The sequence below is a fragment of the Arctopsyche grandis genome, chromosome 5, assembly GCF_051622035.1.
Source record: "Arctopsyche grandis isolate Sample6627 chromosome 5, ASM5162203v2, whole genome shotgun sequence".
Lineage (NCBI taxonomy): Eukaryota > Metazoa > Arthropoda > Insecta > Trichoptera > Hydropsychidae > Arctopsyche > Arctopsyche grandis.
The window spans coordinates 9,890,859-9,910,631 of NC_135359.1; the positions used below are offsets into that span (position 1 = coordinate 9,890,859).

A 19,773-nucleotide genomic window follows, 5' to 3' on the forward strand; every position below is an offset into this window, starting at 1 on the left:
TTAGTCATATCCGATTGCGTACAGAATAATGCGATTCTACCCGATTTCGTTTACGTTCTAAAGATGAAATCTTACTTTTACTGGGAATATTCCATTACATTACTGTGCCGTAAATTAATGTACCTATTGTAAATGCGGTCAGTAACCACAACATCATAGCAGGATCGGTCATTGGATCAACTACGGGTCTACATACGTGACGAGACAGAATGTTAAATGACAGAAAAAGCAAATATCGGAAGGCAAAGATCGAAAATCGAAAGATCTTAAGTCGAAAGATCAAAAAAAAATGGTGCATGGTAAACGGTACATACGCACGTACATACTCACTTAATTTGCGCGAGCAGGATACTACAGGAACAAGAGGAACATGCTTTTCCTCCCGTATTCTGCGCGCACATTAATACGGGAAGAAAAGCTTGTTCCTCTTGTTCCTGTTGTATCCTGCTCGCGCAAATTAATTGAGTATGTACCGTTTACCATGCACCATTTTTTTTTTATCTTTCGACTTAAGATCTTTGGATTTTCGATCTTTGCCTTCCGATATTTGCGTCTTCTGTCATTTAACATTCTGTCTCGTCACGGAGACCGATCAACTACATACATATGTACATACATATGTATGTACATCAGGATCGGTATGTCGTTCGGTAAGTGTCAAAAAAGCAATCGCTTGAAATAAAATAAAATTATTTGTTTATGTATTTTACAAATACATACGTACTTGGTTTGGAAATTAAAAAAAATAATATTACATGAATGATTTAAAAAAAACTTGATAAATACAATTTTACTGAAATATTCGGGTCTCGTATCGGTGTATTTCGTCGTTGAATTTGTATATATTTAACAGTGAAACTGTTATTGTAAGTGAATTTATAATTTCACTAGTGAGATTATAATTTAACTGACTCAAGCAGTGATTACGGATGTAACAATAGAATTACAAATTCACTTCTCAATGTCAGTGAATTTGTAAATCGAACGCTAATGCACCATGCGATAACGCATGTGTACCAACATGTACAAATATATAATGTATATAAATAAATTCGTAAAAAAATGTACATATGTATATAAAAACCCCAACTTAACCTTATCTAACCTAACCTTAAATAAATAAAATCAACCCTAACTTAACCAAGCCTTAAATAAATAAGTGTTGGCTGATAAGATATTATTATTATTAATGGACAAGAGCGGGGTTGCGGGGAGGGTGTATGGGCGCGAGTTCGGCATCGGAGTGGGGATAGAGAGGAGCGGAGTTGTGACGCGGGATGGCACGATTCTTGTCAGCGACGCAATTACAATAATCTTAAAATAATGACATTTCACTATCATCCAACTGTCAAAAATTATAATTTCACTAATAGGGGCCAGTGAATATGTAATTTCCGTAGTGAAAATATACTTAACTATATCCAGTGAAAATAGATCAAACCGCAGTGAGTTATCTTTTTGGGTGGAATTTTCTTTTAAATCAAATTTCCTTTTTTATTAGGACTAAATTTTTTTTATTGTAATCTATATAACGAGTAAGGTATTCTTTAATAGTCTTGTAATTCAAATTACACTCGTCTGTGCGCGGCTGTAAAATAAAAGTCTTCGGAGAAATTTACAAACGCTATACATATATCTACAGCCGTTAAAAGTGAACGTTATTTTTTGGCCATAAGACGACTATTCCCGTTGTCGTCAGCGTCACGTAACTGCGTCTATCTCCCTCCGTCCTCTATCTTCCCTGTCTGGCGAATTTATAAAATCGCAACGAACGGACCGACGAGAAAAATCCACCATCGGAAAAGATATTTGGCACGGACGCCACCCACGCGTTATATTTCGCGGAGGGGTTACTCGATTTTTCTTGCGTCAATCTTATGTAAAAAAAAAACCACATAAATGTGTGAATTCTAGAGCACGTGTGCGTACGTGGCCGTGTCATTAAATCACAAAATAAGGAAGTGATTTAAAGTTAGTTTTTGTGACATGCATGATTTGCGTCAAATGCTACAAATGTTATACTCAAACAGCTTATTTATTCCCATTAAAAATATTGTGTATATGTAATTTGCACTTGAATCACATGCATACGTGTGGAATGAATTCGTTTAAAATCAACCTCCCTATATTACACAGTAGATAGTTCCGTAAGTATATACATACATATAATCTAATATATAATTTCGAAAGAGACTTTGTATATATGTAAGTTTTGATTCGTAGAATCCGTGACGTTAAATTTAATAAAAAAAAAAAAACAAATGAATATTCATATAAATTTAAATAAAATAAAACTATTCAAATAAATTTAATGAAATGTTCACTATTAGATTGGCCATGTTTAAGCGGTTTATATTACAAATACCGAGCGAAGCCGGGTAAAACTACTAGTATATGTGTAATATAAAAAACTTAATGGAAGAGAAAAAAAAACCAAATGAAAGCGTAATAATACCTTTTCCTGCGTTTTCATTTTTTCATTTACTTTCATACATGTCTTCCGTTTTTTATAAACCTCTTATCGATAATTAAATCAATCTACTGTTTAATATAATATGAAGTTTGATCGTCGACTTAAAATCTCAAATATATTAAGCAAACGCAATCAAGCCTGTTTAAAGGATTCGCAATGAAAATTTTCAACGAGCGAAGTTCATTTGTTTATATATTGTAGGTATATTTTTGAATTTATTCAATTGAAACTTTAACGACAGTAAAGACTATTATATCGAGCATGCTCGATTGGATTTGACACAGTGAAGTGAATTTAAATCACTACAAATATTCCGAATACACACGTCACACATCGACATACGAAAATAGCAAATAGCATGTCCCCCTGAGCGTATCCACAAGATCTCCCGAACACTATTCAAAAATAAATTTCACCCAAATAAAATTTGAACATTTTTTTCCTTGCATATATGTTTGTATGAAACACTAGAATTAAATTAGGGGGGGGGGGGGCACTCCGGGGGTTTTCCGCACTCGTCATAGTTTAAGCACTCGAAAAAAATCACTCGAATTGAATAAATTTGAAAATTGAAAATTGGTTCAAGGAGGGGGGGGTGGGGGAAAGGGTTAGGTTAGGTTAGGTTAGGTTAGGTTTAGTGTGTTGGGGTACGTTACCGGTGTTAGCACGCGTAGTTGGGTCGTTGGGTCGTTGGGTCGTTGGGGCGTTGGGGCGATGGGCGGTGGGGCAACGAGGCGTCCGACGCGGCACTGCTGCTGCGGCTGGGCGGCTGGGCGGCTGCGTCCCTCCCATCCCTCCTCTCCTGCCCCTCCCCCTTGCTTCCTCCCCTCTTCGCCCGTCCCGGGGGTATTTTTAAATCTGGCCTCAGAGAGCGCCGTCTCTCACTTATGCAAAAACCGCATTGCCTAAACGGTACATACACATTACTAAATTTATCTAATTGCCGTACGTCGGACATATTTCGCTATCTCCTCCTCGTGTATTTCTCCTTTCCAGTGTATTTGACATGATCAGTCAGTCGAGTCTGAAATTTAAAAGCCAGCGGCATAGCTCGGTCGTTAGGCTTCTGCTTAGCGTCGAGAGGCTAATAAAATATTCTCGAGAAACGAAAAATAAAATTTCTCGAGATTTCTCGATCACAACCTCTACTCAGTGTTACTTATAGCAGAGCATCGTAACCTTTGGATATTCGCGGCACACATTGTTTACGACTCGTAGAGGTTGTCAGCTACGTTCATACATATGTACTTTATCGGCAGTCGCTACTTATTCCATATATACATACATATATAGCCAGCAGTTTGGCTTAGTGATAGCGTATATATTTAGCATCACTGAGGTCATAGGTTCGTGTCCTCGCCACTGCTGGTTAGATTTGGGGGTTTTGTGACTCCAAATCGATCGTTTCTCTATCAGAGTTTGCCAATTTTATCTGATCATTGCTGAAACGGTTCCTGAAAATTGGTATTAAAAAAAATCTAATCCTGTTGTCACAAAAATCTGCCTGTGTATAATTTGTATTAATTATACACAGTAATCTGAAATCCATAGATGTCACTGTGATTATTATTTCTGATTAATTGTTATATTCTATATATTCTGATTGTATATGTATGTATTACTGTATTTCTGATTTCTGATTGTTTATGTATTTCATTAACGTACACCCGTCGCATTGGAGCAAATCTGTAATGGCGAGTGTGTATTGATTTGTGACAATAAAATAAATAAAATAAAATAAAATATGCGTAGGGAGAAAACACTAACTAGCATCGGTTTTCTCCCTCACTCGCACGCATTAGGCCGAAGTGCTGTTTGGAGAGGTTACCTGACAACTCGTTCACAGATTTTCCGTAAACCGAGGACGCGCTCCAGGCATTACGTATACGGCCAACTCTTTCTCAGCCCGTCTGTTCACCAAGATCTCGTTTACTGACGCGGCGCTCTAGCCATTACGTTTGCGGCCATCTCTATAAAGCTACGCATTGTACGAAGATATAAACCAAGGCACCAGCCGCAGACGCCAGTGAGCCTCTGGAGTTTAGCCTGTGCAACGCTAAACTCCTCCCAAGTCGAGCAACTATCAATTTCGCCGTACATATGCACAATAATACTTGTATCCACTGAATATAAATACAAATCCTCTAAATAATTCGACCAAGTCTCCATAGGCCTGTAAATACCGAGTTTCCATAAGCCAGCAGCATAGCTCGGTGGTTAAGCTTCTGCCTAACACCGAGAGGCGCCGGGTTCGATCCCATGAGCTGACCTCGATTGAAAATAAATTTTCTGAGTATATCTGTAGTCTCAGACCTGGATATTTGTAACTCCAGGTCAATCGTTTCCTATCCAGTTTTTTGTTTGCCAATTTTCTCTGATTTCATTGTTGAAACGGTTCCCGATTATAATCCTTCCTACCTATGTACTATGTCATTACCATTTGAGTATGATTAATGTACAATACAATTTATGTGCAATTCATATATGTCTCGTTAATTTGAGAGTTTTCAATGTCTCGTAATTTAGCGAGTTGTATAATAAAAATGCTGTTTGTAATTGGCCAGGAAGGCGCATTGGGGCCTTCCTGGTATAAATTAAAAAAAAAATGGTCAAAACATAGCCACCCGTCTATAACTGGTGATCCCCGAAGATATTTAAATCTACATATAGTGCTACTGGATATTTGTGACTCCAGGTCGATCGTTTCCTATCAGAGTTTGCCAATTTTCTCTGATTTCATTGTTGAAACGGTTCCCGGTAAAGTTGGCTGAATATCCTTCCTACCTACTATGTCACCACTAGTTGTTTTACCCGGTTTCGCTTAGTATTTGTAATATAAACAGCGTAAACATGGCGAATCTAATAGTAATAGCCAGTAGCATAGCTCGGTCGTTAAGCTTCTGCTTAGCGTCGAGAGGCACCGCGTTCGATCCCATGAGCTGACTTCGATCGAAAATAATTTTTCCGATTATATCTGTAGTGCTGCTGGTCAGACCTGGATATTTGTGACTCCAGGTCGATCGTTTCCTATCAGAGTTTGCCAATTTTCTCTGATTTCATTGTTGAAACGGTTCCCGGTAAAATTGGCTGAATATCCTTCCTACCTACTATGTCATCACTAGTTATTTTACCCGGTTTCGCTTAGTATTTGTAACTTCAACGGCAAACTTCAACGAAGTGAATTGAATCAATCGACTTTACCGAAGTCCAAGATTCAAATCCGACTATTATTTTACTTTATCTATGTTACGTAGTAATAATAGATGAAGTTTTGTGATCATGCAAAAATTCTAACTCAAGATTTTGACTGATTCGAACTCGGAATCGATCACTGATCACGTTTTCATCATCTAGAAAAAATGTGTCTGTGTGTGTTTCTCTGTGTTTTTTAGTTGACCGAAATGGTATCTCCCCTCATTTTTAACTTTTCTACGAGGAAAAAATCCCACTTCCGGTTAATTAAATTTAATGATTTTTTTTTTATTTTCATCACATCGATACAAGGATTAGACTTGAATTTTGTCGTGAAGAGCATACGTATTTTAGGGGTCGAAAAAATGTGCAAAGTGTGCATGAGTTAAAATCTCGAGTTCGAATTTTCGCATGATCACAAAACTTCATCTATTATTATTACGTAAATAGATCAAGTAAAAAGGCAATCGGTATAAATTAAGTTAATTGATAGTTTTTTAGTGATGCAGTTTGATTGACGATTTTTGTTTTACGATGTGAAGATTCTTGGAAAAAAAATTATTTAACCAATTTCTGCCTGCCAACCCCCCTCCCCCCCTCCCAGGAAATAGTTGAAATGACGCCCCTGTCAATAAAAATCAATAAGGATAGAGGTTTACGTATACTTAGTACGTTCATATTATAGTTAAGCTAATCAATCTAAAGATCAAGAGTTTGCCTCTTAAAAAAAATTAAAAAACCGTAGGAAATCATTTATACTTTTCAAAAATTTTAAATCATTTAAAAATTATACTTTTTAAACATTTTAAATCATTTTAAAATGATACTTTCAAAAATGTTGTGACTATACTCTATCAAAAACCATCTACAGTCTAAACTAGAATACCGTGATATCTCAAATTTCAAATTTTAAAGCTCAAAATTAAAAACTGTAAATTTGCGTATTTGCGTAAATAAACATTTCATCATTATATACAGATGCAGTATTATAGACAGCTAAAAATAATAATTCGTATTAAAATTCATTGAAGATATTGCAGATGTGCAAATTTAAATAAATGATAATTTAGACACTATCGTCATAATCTGACATGTTCTTAAATAAGGAAAATAATACCATCTTAAAATTCTCTGTAATACTTTAGCTTTCTTTTGCGAAATTTTCAAAAGATTTCAGTTACTATGTACATATACTTTACACCGATATATGTATATACGTATGTATATATGTACATCGTTAAGTTCGGGTCGCATTCTGTGTTTGATTTTTCGCCGTGAAAATTCCATTAAAACTGTTGTTTTTAACGTAATGGCCAGAAATGTCTGGATGACAGTCCAAAAATTCCGATCTTCCTTCTCATTGTGCAGAAATATTGAAGCTTCCAAAGAATGTTTCTTTCAACTCATAAAGCACCGCTTCTCTTAAAGCCGTACGATATTGTACGAAGTAATGATAAACCAGATATTATATTATTTTGGATTTACGGATATTTGTGGAAAAATTACGACTGTCGTTTTCCCAAATCTTGAATTAAATTCCTTTTTTTACAAGCTTTTATTAGCTTCACTCTATTATTTTACCTACAATGGTGGCCGTTAGATTCACTCTGTTATTTTACTCAATGGTGTGCCGTGAAAATCTCTGTTTTTACATACCTCATTTACGTTTCACTTAAGATTACAATTCAGGAAAAAGTTTGCCTCTTATCCGATCGTTTTCATAGTTAGCCATATTGCTCATTATGGTCATCAATATAAGAAATGGATCCTCCGCCATTACGATAGAGATAAAATATCGTTTAAGAAGCTTTTCAAGTCCGAACATTTTTAATCTCGGTGACAGTTGGTAGTCATTAATTTTATACATAGATGGCGGTAGTACAAAAAATGATTGGTGTTTTTATTCAAAATAATAATTTTATATACAAATTATAGAAGAGGTATGTTTTTAAAAAACTTTTTTTTTATAATAGCTACTGATCTACTGATAATTTTTATCGCACATCTTTAATTACATGTGCGCGAGCAGGACACAAGGGGACTCGGTATTACGTCACCTAGTCCTCTTTTATCCTACATTTGCAAAGTAAGGCTGTGCAACAAAAACAGGGAGACTTTCATAATACGCCACCGATACATATATGTACATATGTATGTGTATATTTTAGAAATGAAATAAAATATAATCTAAAATAGTTCAATTTTCCTTTTATTTTTTTTACGTTATGATTTTTTTTTTTTTTTTGGCATGTGAAAAATTTCTATAGAATCTTACGATCTGTTTTGAAATATTTTTAAAGATAATTTTTTTTCCAAAACACTCCCATGCGTTTCTTTAATTATTTCATAGTGATATTTCGGAAATACAGCAATCTTTAACTTACATATAATATTTCCAATACATATAATATGTATAATACATTAATACAAAAAAAATTATATAAAGCTAATTTCAAACAATTTATAATAAAAATAATATTAAATATATTCATCGATTTTTAATAAATTTATCAAATTTATAAATTTAAATATTTCTTAAATAAATGTATTGATGTGCGGTAATATCAACTAGGAATAGAAAATGAAATTTTGGTTGTTCAATTTAAAGATTCTAGAATTTTAAAATTAAAAATAATTATTATAACAGTTATGTATATGTAGGCGCATCTTGAACATGTTATTAAAATAGATTAAAAACAATAAATATTAAATGAATAGAATAGAATAGAATAAATATTAAAAAAAGACACAGATATATTTTATTACTTAGCTATTTATTTAACATACGCATATTATATAATGAATATTATAAAACTATGTATAAACTTATACTTATATAATGAAAATTACTTTATGTATATGGAATTTCTAAAACATACATGTATGTAGATACTATTATTTATTATTATTATATATGTGTGCTAAACATGTGATCGTATAATTGCATCTAATTCCAGCTGTACTGCTTCTAGCTGATTATTGAAACACACGAGTTCATCAGTCGTCAATTCTACAAAACACTTTTCGTTTGGTTTTGATGAGTTTTGAACAGTTTTCATATCCAACAAAATAGATGTTTGTTTCTCTTTCTTATTTAAATGAGAGCACAGCGCCAAGTTGAGTTGCCAAGTCGGGTCTGATAGTTGTTCTATCTCTCCTAAATTTGTAAAATTATATTCTTCAGCTATGATTTTCATTAAATCCCGCCATACATTGATGAAGTTCTCAGCTTTGTCTTCATTCATTTTCATTATACTAGACAAGTCATTTAATATGCAGACGGGTCTCATGACAAATTTTGACATCCGCTCTAAGATATAGAGTGTAACTTTGATGACTAGGGTGACTTCTACATTTTCCAATTTGAACACTCTTTCTAGGGCTGTAGCTTCATCTGAAGAAAAAATTTCATTTTTGGTTCTAGTGGCTGAATTTACTTGAATGTGTGCGAGAAACTTTTGAAATTTTGCTCCGTCTAATTGATTGATGATTTTTATTCCATTTTCTAACCTAAAATAAATATTGTACATTAAATATACATTGAACAAACTAAATAAAATTTGTAAATTATATTTTGTTCAAATAAAAATAAAAATTGATTACTCTGGAGTTATATTTATCCAGGGAAAGTCCATGTTATATTCATATACAACGTTCCAATAAAAACAATGACAGTCGTCAAACGCTGACGAAGTGTCAGATTTATTGGTCATAACAGCATCATATTCAACAGCATTCGGTGACCGGAAAAATACACTGATATAGTTGCACTCTCGAGAGACATACAAACTTTCAAAGATGCTCAAGGAGAACTAACGCAATGTAATTCCACCAAAAAGCGTCAATTGGAATTCCACCAAAAAGAAAGAGGAACAAAAAAAGCACCCTCGGATAACATGCAAATTCCTCTTAACGCTTTTTGGTGGAATTCTATTGCGTAAGTTATTTTTGAGTGCCTTTGAAAATTAGGACTTCTCGAAACTGCGCTACTATTGGCTACGTCCATACTACCGATATCTATACCCGATATTCTCGAATTTTCCATATCCAGTTCCCATATTGCAACCTGTGGTTGCTATTTAAGAACTGGTTATGGAAAAATTCGCAAATATCGGGTGTAGATATCGATAGTGTGGACGTAGCCATTCAGTGCAATTTAGTGCATCTTTCCAGGAACCGGTTTGCTGGTAAACGTATTATTCCGCAAAAAGCGATCTCGCGCAAGTCACTAAAATCGCGATCACGAAACATTTGGCACTCGAGCTTTCGTTAATAGAATATTTTGCATGGGTGCCAGGTGTTCCGTGATCGAGATTTTAGTAACTTGCGCGAGATCGCTTCTTGCGGAATAATCACCGAACCGGTTTGCTATTATTTATGGTAAATGTTTTTTTAATTTAATAAAAAATAAATCAACAATTTTATTGAAGTTTAGAAGATTTAATTTAACAAGTAAGACAAAATTTTAAATATTATTTAGTTAACTTTACCATTTTAATTGAAAGTTAAAATATTAAATGGCGTGTTTTCAATTGAATAAGTTTAATTCGAATTTTGTATTTGGGTTTTTTAAAATTCAAAACACTATGCTGTAAACCGCCTGCTATGGCCAAAATCAATATTGACAGATATAAATGTTGACTGTCAAGTAGTTTCGATGTGAGCATGCTATTATGTAAAGTTAACGTTTGAATATGTCTCGACAGCATCGACCAGCCAGACCTCTTCCTCCCGCATATCCAGACACTCCTGCTTCTAACCTCAAATACAAAAAGAAATATGCTCACCTCAAAAATAGCATTAAAACCCTCATCTTCGTGAGTTAACTGCTGCTTTTTAGTACGTATAATATAATCAATTTGTATCTTATTCTACTCTCTCTTATCTAAATCGCTAGGAAAATTCGGCTCTTTGCGACGAAGTTGCTCAAATCCAACAAAACATATTAGTGGTGAAAGAAGAAAGGAAGTTTTTGCTCAAAAAGTTACTGGAATATGAAGATGATCCAGAGCCATGCTTATCATATAGAAATTCGGCATCACCTACCACTAGTTTTTCTGACAATATTTTACCAGCAAAAAAGTTAAAAGGAAAATCTAATTCTGAAGTGCAAGGTACCAACACTCACAATCTCATATTATATATAGATATTCATACAATTTTGTATTCATAATTCAATCTCAAAATACAGACCCCATTGGAAAGCTTCTACCAATTAACTTATCAAACCTTACTGTATATTCCCTTGGCGAAATTGTGGACAAACCTCTCTATCATACAGAAGAAATGATCTATCCCGTTGGCTACATTGCAACTCGAGTGTATGGTAGTATGAGGGATCCACTCAAAAAGTGTGTTTACACGTGTAAAATTACAGATGGAGGAAATGAACCCAGGTATACATCGTTTTTATCATACAATTTAATTTAAATGCCATATCTTTCCCTCATTCATATTTGTATCGAAATATTTCAGATTTGAAATAATAGCAGAATCTGATTTCGAATCGCCTATAATCGGATCATCACCAAATTATTGCCATTCAATTCTACTACAGTATATAAACGATGTGGCCGATATGATAAATTTTAGCATATTCCCAAACGGAGCAAGATTCTTTGGTCTGTCTCATCCCACAATTCTCAATCTCATTCAAAATTTAGTCGGTGCTAAAAAATGCACGAATTATAAAAAAGGACGATCAGAGGTAACAGTCAAACCACATTTTTACCATACAAATACCTGTATATTTTAATGTAATTTCATTTTCTTAATTAGGTACCCAAATTAGAAGAATACGAAGACGGCGAAAGTGACCCCACCATAAACTTTGACAAATTACAAAGATGCATCATGTTATCATACCATACAATTGCAGAAATTAAGGAAGAGCCACCCGATGATATCCTTCACTTTTCTGATCGTCCTGAAGTCACACTCTAACTACATAGCAATAATCTACAAGACTGAATAAATACCGAGCACCCAATTACATATTTATATATATAATAATTGCGAGAACTTCGTTTTTGCATATTTTAATTGAATAAAAATCATTTAACATTTTTAATTTTTATATTTAATTGCAATCCAAGGGATATGATGTACAATGAGGGGAAATATGAAATAATGTACACTCGAAAAAAATCGTTACAATGTATATATTTACAGTCGAAATTTTTACATCGTAGCAAAATGATAAAAAAAACGCATTAGCAGAAGGCATTCCTTTTAACCCTGTACAATCGATACACATATCTATTTACAATTTATATGCTCTTATGAATATTTATTAAATTACAATATCCATTGTAACATGGTTTGGTAAAAATGACTGAATAGCTGTTTAATTCCAATATTCAAAATACATACATACATATATAAAACAAAAACAACAAAATATTTATAATTTTATATTATAATGACATTTATTAAGGTAAATTATTAAGGTGGAAAATTTTAGCGGCCTTATACATACTTACATATGTATACATATGTATATCACATTGACTAGTTGACTTCGTTAACACTTGCATTAAAATCATAAATCCACCTTGTAAAAATGAGATGTTTGATTTTTTAGAGTAATATATTTACATTGAATTTAAATTAGTTAATTTGAGCGTTATTTTATATGTATATGTATAAAAAGGAGATATTCTACTCCACAATTGCATTATAATTAATTAATATCAAAAAAAAACTTTTACTACCAGTTAAATATAGCATAAAAATATATTTACACGGATATAAGCCGAAACTGAACGTCGAATTATTCATACTTAACTTTAAATAATATCGTTTTGAAGTACACATGCATAAAAAATATTATTATTTTATTTAAACAGTCTCATGATTGGTATTATAGTTATTCATCGCCTAAAAACTTTTCCCTCATAGCAATGATATTCAAAAAATAATAATAAGTAAGCTTTGGGGATGTCATGGTAATCGAAATTTAGGAATCCGGAGATTGGTCAATTATTTTGGGAATGATATTACATATATATAGGATATTAAACATTGGTATAATCTGATGTGTATAGGCATCAGACCTTGACACTCCTTAAGCATGCCGAGTCACCTTCTAGCTGGCGTCACCTGTGCACTGGCACCTATAGTGCGATTAAATATTCCATTCGATATTGCGATAACAGGTGAAAACAATTTTAATGGAAAATCGCTAAAAGATCAAAAATATGATATTAAAAAGTGTACATTTTTTTATAAATCGTACTCAAATCAACGATAATTCTTACCATGCTTCTAGGACGGGGCTAGCTTCATTGCCACTAAGTATGAATAATGGAAATAGAATTGAGAAAACGCAACCGCTGAAACATAAAATTTCCGAATTAATCTAATCATATATACTTATACTTACTTTATAAGAATGCCCATAAAAAGTAATATAAATTTACCTCACTATATAAGAACTGGGTAATTGCGTTAGAATAGCTAAAGGCAGACCGAATCCGATAAAATATGGCCAGTTATTTTCAATAAAAGTCAATCTTTTATGGAGTTCCCAACCCATATTAAACCATTTGTACTCGAATGAATACAACGAGTAGAGTAAACAAATATGGATGAGACAAAGTAATTGTCCTAAGTAGGGAATCGGCAGCATGTTAACTAGCATACTCTGAAACAATAAGCAATTTAATAATTTAAATTCCATATATCATATCGATGGCTTGGTGCACAGATATTGCATGTCCATTTTTAAATATATAGTTCTACACAAATCATTATAACAATTACCTGAACGAGAAATAAAGCTTGTACCAATATGCTAAAAAGGGAATCGGCGATCAATTTACTAACACTCGACATCAATTGCGGTCGTCCGCGGCTATATCTATAGGCAGAATCGGCAATGTCCTAAAAGAAGTATAGCACGTCGGTTATACACAATAACACACACTATTATTTAAAGTTAAATACATTACAAATAATCTATTACCTGAAACCATAAACTGTTCACCACCTTACTTAACAAAAACAATGGTAGCACCCAAATCATACCGAACGTCAATGAAAGAAATGGTCTCATCCACGACCATATGGTATGACCTATTCCAGGATTATGACCGAATACGACCGTCAACAAGTACTTGGCCAGAGGCAACAATCCACACTCGAAGACTAAAATGCTTAGCCAAAATACGCCCCCATTCAAAGCGCAGCATTGCAATGTGCGTTTCAAAACTTTAGATTCCCTGCAAAGTTCGAAAAAAACCCAGCAATAAGAAAACAAGTATATATTTCAATGTAATGTGTTTATGTTTAAATATACTCACTCTCTTTTGGAAACTTCTGATTTTGATTTGTTCGAGTTACTCGAATCCTTGGAAGGCGACCTGCGATTGAGTACTCGTTCGTTCATATGCTTATCTAAATAAAAGAGGACTAACGTTCCTCGTAAGCTATCTATAAATCCTCTGAAGAAAGCCACAGTAACAGTCTGAAAGTGTGAGAAAATGATGCATTAAACGGCAGAGCATTGCTTATCAACTAAATTTAAATTTGAAAACTTTAAAAGGTGCCCTGGAGCGACCGTTACATTTGGCTACGTGTTTTCTTTATTTATCCAGTCAAATTATTGTTTAAATTCATCCACGTTAATGAAAGCCGTACTGGTACGCTAGTGATAGAAAAGTTAGTCAGTAGATTACCTGGACGCACGAGTCGTACGTTCAATTACAATAATTGATTGAAGTTTGATATAATAGCAAACAGCTGATGTGAATATTTTAATATTCATTCGATTGAGAAGTTGGCAAGAAATCTATTTTAGAGGGAAATACAGAGATAGAGATAGCGAATGTGTGTGTGTGTGTGTGTGTGTGTGTGTGCGATGTCTGCCAAAACAATGACGGTCCAGACTACAGAAATACATAAAAAAGTGTTACGAGAGTGGAGTCCATGTTGAGATGAGGTTTGGGGTTCTGGTTGGAGTTTGAGTTGGAGTTGGGGTTGGGGTTGGGGTTGCGCCCCCTCCCTGGTCGTCACCACGAGCAAAAACCAGCTGTCAATCTCCCAGCCAACTGTTGACTGCTGATGGTCGCTGTCAAAACTCAATTGACCCTCGCATCTTCTTCTTCTTCGTTTCTCCGCAATCTGCGACAGTCACAATCGCTCATTTTCCGACCAGATTCTTTTTTATTACCATAATTTATAATTGTGTTTTTTGCTTGAAACGGATTATTTTCCACTCTTTTAATTAATAATAACCTATTCAAAAATATAACCACAGTACTATGTACAGTCGATTTGGAAATATTGCATTATATAAATTGTACAAAACTTTTATATTAATTTTTTTTTTAGGAAAATATTGTTTATTTAAAACAATATTTTCATGTAGGGTAGGGGGTATTAAAATATTATAATTAATCGGTGCTCTCAGACTTTTATATTTAGCACTAATTAGGCAAAACTGGAAGCAAAACATGCAATACATCAGTGTGTGCACGACACGGTTCGGTGATTACCATAGAACAGTGGTTCTTAACCTGGGTTCGATCGAACCCCAGGGATTCGGTGAGTCAGTCTCAGGGGTTCGGCGGAGGTCAAGACAAACACCCGACTTCATACGAAGAGTTCGGTGAATGAGCATGTGAAACTGGTGGGGTTCAGTACCTCCGACAAGGTTAAGAACCACTGCCATAGAAGTAGAATGCATAGAATGTTCATTGTTAACAAAAGTGTCGTCTAAAAGCAAGCCATCGAAGAGAGAGACGGAAAGTCAGAAGAGAGACAAGAGAGAGAGAGAGACGAAGTTTAGCAAACAAAGAACAAACTTTTTGTAGCAACATTTTTGGAGGCTGAGAGCGATTCTATGCATTCTACTTCTATGGTGATTACATCCCAAATGTGAATCGCTACCAGGATAACCGCCGCTGCGAAAATCGTGCCGGCGGATCTCCTGTCGCACGAAAATTCACTACACAGGAAAATTGCCATACACAAAACTGCTCAAATATTGATCAGCAAATGCTTTTTTTACGAGATTTTTATTATTATCAACTAGATATATGAACTTCGCATGTTGATACGGACATGCTAATCCATAACGTCATTTTACTTTTGATAATAAGAAAAATCTCGGGAAAAAAATGCATATGCTGAGCAATATTTGGGCAGTTTTCTGTACGCGTGATTTTCATAGCGGCGGTTATCCTGGTAGCGATTTACATTTGGGATGTAACCCGTTTACCGCACGAACTAGAAAAAACCCGGGTTTTTTCCCTGGGAACTTTGGGCGACGGAAATTTTGGGAAAATTGAAAAAAAGTGTATATCAATCAGATTTTCAAATCGACAAATTTTTATTAGATACTCATATTGAGTCAATACCATTGACACATGCAACACTTGAATGAATCTAAACGTTTTCATGTAGTGGCAGTACTGTAAATATCCGGTTTGTGTTTGAGTCGCATGATTTGGGTAAATAATCTATTAGTTATTATCGTTTTTTCGAAATACGCGGTTTGCAAGTGGCAACTACGATGGTCTCGAAATTCAGAATCTCGGATATTTATTTGTTTAATTTAATTTATTATTTTATAAATAGTTTTCATCCAAGGCAATAAATTCTTTTAAATATCATTTGGTTTAATTCATTCAAAAATATAATTATTTTATTCATTCATATTTTCATCCCATTAGAAAATGGTAAAGCACTTTAACCCTTTGTGGCCCAACCTCTTTTTTTCTCTGGTAACGCTAAAATCGAAGTGGTGTCGAAATGGGACACTAGGGAAAAATAATGAAATTGTGGTCATTCCACGGCACCACTGGGACACAAAGGGTTAAAAGAATTCAGCAAGAATCCGGAACAAGTAAGAATTTGGCAATCTAGGTGCGATAAATATCAAGAAAATAGAGGAAATAAAAATAGCGAATTTAATAAACGCAGTTGAGACATCAATTTTAATGGATACCGATATTATTGAGTTACATACTCGTAGATGCAATAGACCAGCCTAATACTTCTGAATCTTCAGAAGTATTGGGCTCAGTGCCGGTTTTCGAGAGTGCCAAATATGTTAGGGCGCCGCTCAATGCGTCAAAGGCACTTTAAATTTTAAAATTAGAGCGCCAAAAGCCATACAAAATTTTAGATTAGAGCGTCAAAGGCGAAATTTTTTTCTAAGGGTGTTTAGAAAATATTGCCTGAGGGCGTCATTGGGTGTAAGACTGGCACTGAGTGGGCTGGTAGCTTTTGGTAACACACAATACAAAGAAACAGATTAACCAATGGTTTAATATTTCAAAGAGTATCAAAACTAGTTTCTGTTAGATCTAATCTAATATTACAAGCAGATGATGAAACGCATAAAAAACATCTATGTATGTATGTGATTCACCTGAAAATTCAGATAATAATTAAATAATTAAACTATAGTCTCTCACATTTTTATAAAAAAAAGGGTTTAATGTTTTTTTTGTATCTAAATATGTAGATATATACTTTTTTTGTAAATTGATGCAAAACTATTTCGTTTTTATGCAATACAATGTTTATAAATGTACTATTGTTACTTTTTACAAAATTGAGTATAAAATAAATATACATACATAAAATTTTCAATGTCAAAGAGAATCTTGAATAAATATGATATTTGACATCCAAATAATTTTACAATTAACATTTTACTACAACAAACATTCTCAATTAAAAAATACAGTTTTATATAAAAAAAACTCCAATTTTCCCAAAGTTTCCGGTTTTTTTCCTGTTCGTTCAAAATTCCCATTTTTGCCCATATCTACGAACGACACATTGGTATATCCACACACGAACTTTCTCCTTTGCTCATATTTTCGCCAGTATGCGAAAATCCTTTTCGTGCACATAAATCTATTTATAATAAGATCTTATTTTTTCAAAATATATTTTAATATGTTGGATTTGTCAAATATCAGAATTCTCCGCAAATTTACCAAAACAAGAGAAAAAAATTAACATAAAAACAACATTGACTCCGCAGTCTGGATAAAAACCAATAACTATCCAGCAGCTGAAAGCTAACATTGAAGAAAAAGCAAAATGGTCAGATCTGAATCCCAATAAAAGTGATGTTTCGAAAATACGTTCAAATGAACCGGGAGGTTGAAATATTGAAAATGGCGATTTTTTTGGCCATTCTTTTTAATAACAAGCAATGCAAAAATATCCCAAACATGTATTAAATAATTCATAAATCAAAAATTTAATATTTTATCGAAAGTTACGACTTTATTTGTACATACATATGTACACGGAAATGGTTCTATTCATATAGAAAAAACTATCAATTTGACATTTTTAAAATCCGAGTCGAAATCGTAATCGCTTTTTTTAACGACTCCACAAACCTATATATGTAATACATTGCACTGATTTATTTTATTTATTTATTGGTTTTATTTTAGGTTGTGGCTATTTGCAGGTACTATATCTGCGAATTATTGGCTATTTGCAGGTACTATATCTGGCGCAAAGCCTTCTGCGCATGCGAGTGAACTTATAATCTGATTATAATTTCTTACATTTAATGTCTGCTAGACTTGTTTAATCAATGGTTCGTTATACATGAGGTAAATAAATTTCGCACGTTATTATAATAGATTTATATCATTTAGCTAGTTCGCGGCTTGTACTTGTATGTACATAGGTATTATACGTTGTATATGATAATAATTTTCTAACAATTAATAATATTAACTAATTTGGATTATATTTTTTACTCTACGTCACTTTACGAGTTCGAACTAAATTTGAAGAGGTTTAAAACAAAATTTTAACAGTAAACACGCTGACAGTGACAGTTCACGTGCATGCACAGAAGGCTCTGCGCCTGTCGCAGATTTAGTACCTGCAAAAAGCCAATAATTCGCAGATGTAGTACCTGCAAATAGCCAATTATGTGCAGATATAGTACCTGCAAATGGCCACAACCTTTATTTTATCAAAATCCAACTCGGATCCAATTCCAACGAAAAAGCCACGACTGCGTTTCCGGCTCAACAACCTTAGTTTTTTTTCTATATAAGTTATATTTTCCTCATACGTTTTTCCATTTCCATTATACATACATACTCATAATTGAGGTCTAGTTTTAGCTGCAACTACTTTTATTATTTTTGTATATAAGTATCTCGTTATCTATAAAATAATTTTGCATATAATTACCTCGTTAAGTATCTATAAAATATAATTTGTGGGCATTTCTAATATATCTATACGTAGAATGAATTTATCTCTGATTCATTTGTTCAAGACATCGAAATAATTCTTTAATATGTACTTTGATCTTTTTGTGTAATTACAGTGTTGCGATATCTGTATCGAATTTATCTTTCGTTTGTGTTAAATTATGATTTTTTTCCTATATGAATGTGTTATCAAAATAATGTTTTCCAAATCGATGAACCTTGCACATCAATCGCAATAGAACAAAGTATTTGTATAGTGTCGTGTTGAATAGAGATCGATGAGAATTATATTACTAATTTAACATATGTATACAAATAAAATCTCTAATCAAAACATAATTCTCACTGATTCTTCAATAAAAATGAATATAATATAATACATATAGAGAATATTTTAATTGTATTTCGTATACAAATTTAAACTAATGTTTGAATTTATCTTAGCTTTTGAAAACATACATACATATCAACATATATTAATATAATTTATAATCAAACAGAATAACAAACATGAAAAGCCTCATTTGTGCACAATACGATGCTGATGATCTCCACGTTAATCATTAGCTGATATAGCATAACATTATGTCTTGTAAGATGTCAATCAATGATACTCAAGATTAATTATAAGCAAAATCAGTTATCTCTCTAAGAAATTAAAATATGTATCAAGCGATAATTTCACCAAATGTAATTAGTGTGATATCTATTATATATATACTAGATATGATAATGTTGATACATACATATATGTATGTACGTAGTAACATGTTGCAAAGCGAGAAACGCAAATTGTTAAATGTAGGCCTGCAATCTAAAGTTTTTGATTAACTATTTAGATTTATTACTAAAAAAAAAACCAATTGGACACTTTTACGTGTATCTATGTACATACATACA

The 19,773-nt window shown here is 33.3% G+C and overlaps 3 protein-coding genes across 3 annotated transcripts; 1 reads left to right on the forward strand and 2 right to left on the reverse strand.

Annotated features, from left to right (window-relative positions):
• Positions 1-8,586: 8,586 nt before the first annotated feature.
• Vlet (COMM domain containing 10 protein valette) lies at positions 8,587-9,359 on the reverse strand. The gene is made up of 2 exons (XM_077431595.1): positions 9,269-9,359; positions 8,587-9,175 (listed from the first exon to the last, which is right to left on the reverse strand). Exons 1-2 carry the CDS (start codon positions 9,298-9,300, stop codon positions 8,587-8,589), a joined length of 621 nt encoding a protein of 206 aa, XP_077287721.1. The 5' UTR covers positions 9,301-9,359.
• An 868-nt stretch (positions 9,360-10,227) lies between these two features.
• On the forward strand, positions 10,228-12,047 carry LOC143911748 (transforming growth factor beta regulator 1). Its single transcript, XM_077430766.1, has 5 exons — positions 10,228-10,482; positions 10,563-10,779; positions 10,857-11,061; positions 11,141-11,372; positions 11,444-12,047. The coding sequence occupies exons 1-5, from the start codon at positions 10,360-10,362 to the stop codon at positions 11,606-11,608; spliced, it is 942 nt and encodes a 313-aa protein (XP_077286892.1). The 5' UTR covers positions 10,228-10,359; the 3' UTR covers positions 11,609-12,047.
• tank (EI24 domain-containing protein tank) lies at positions 11,697-14,795 on the reverse strand. Its single transcript, XM_077430765.1, has 7 exons — positions 14,581-14,795; positions 13,969-14,132; positions 13,632-13,887; positions 13,430-13,549; positions 13,087-13,310; positions 12,925-12,999; positions 11,697-12,848 (listed from the first exon to the last, which is right to left on the reverse strand). The coding sequence occupies exons 1-7, from the start codon at positions 14,593-14,595 to the stop codon at positions 12,746-12,748; spliced, it is 957 nt and encodes a 318-aa protein (XP_077286891.1). The 5' UTR covers positions 14,596-14,795; the 3' UTR covers positions 11,697-12,745.
• Positions 14,796-19,773: the final 4,978 nt, after the last annotated feature.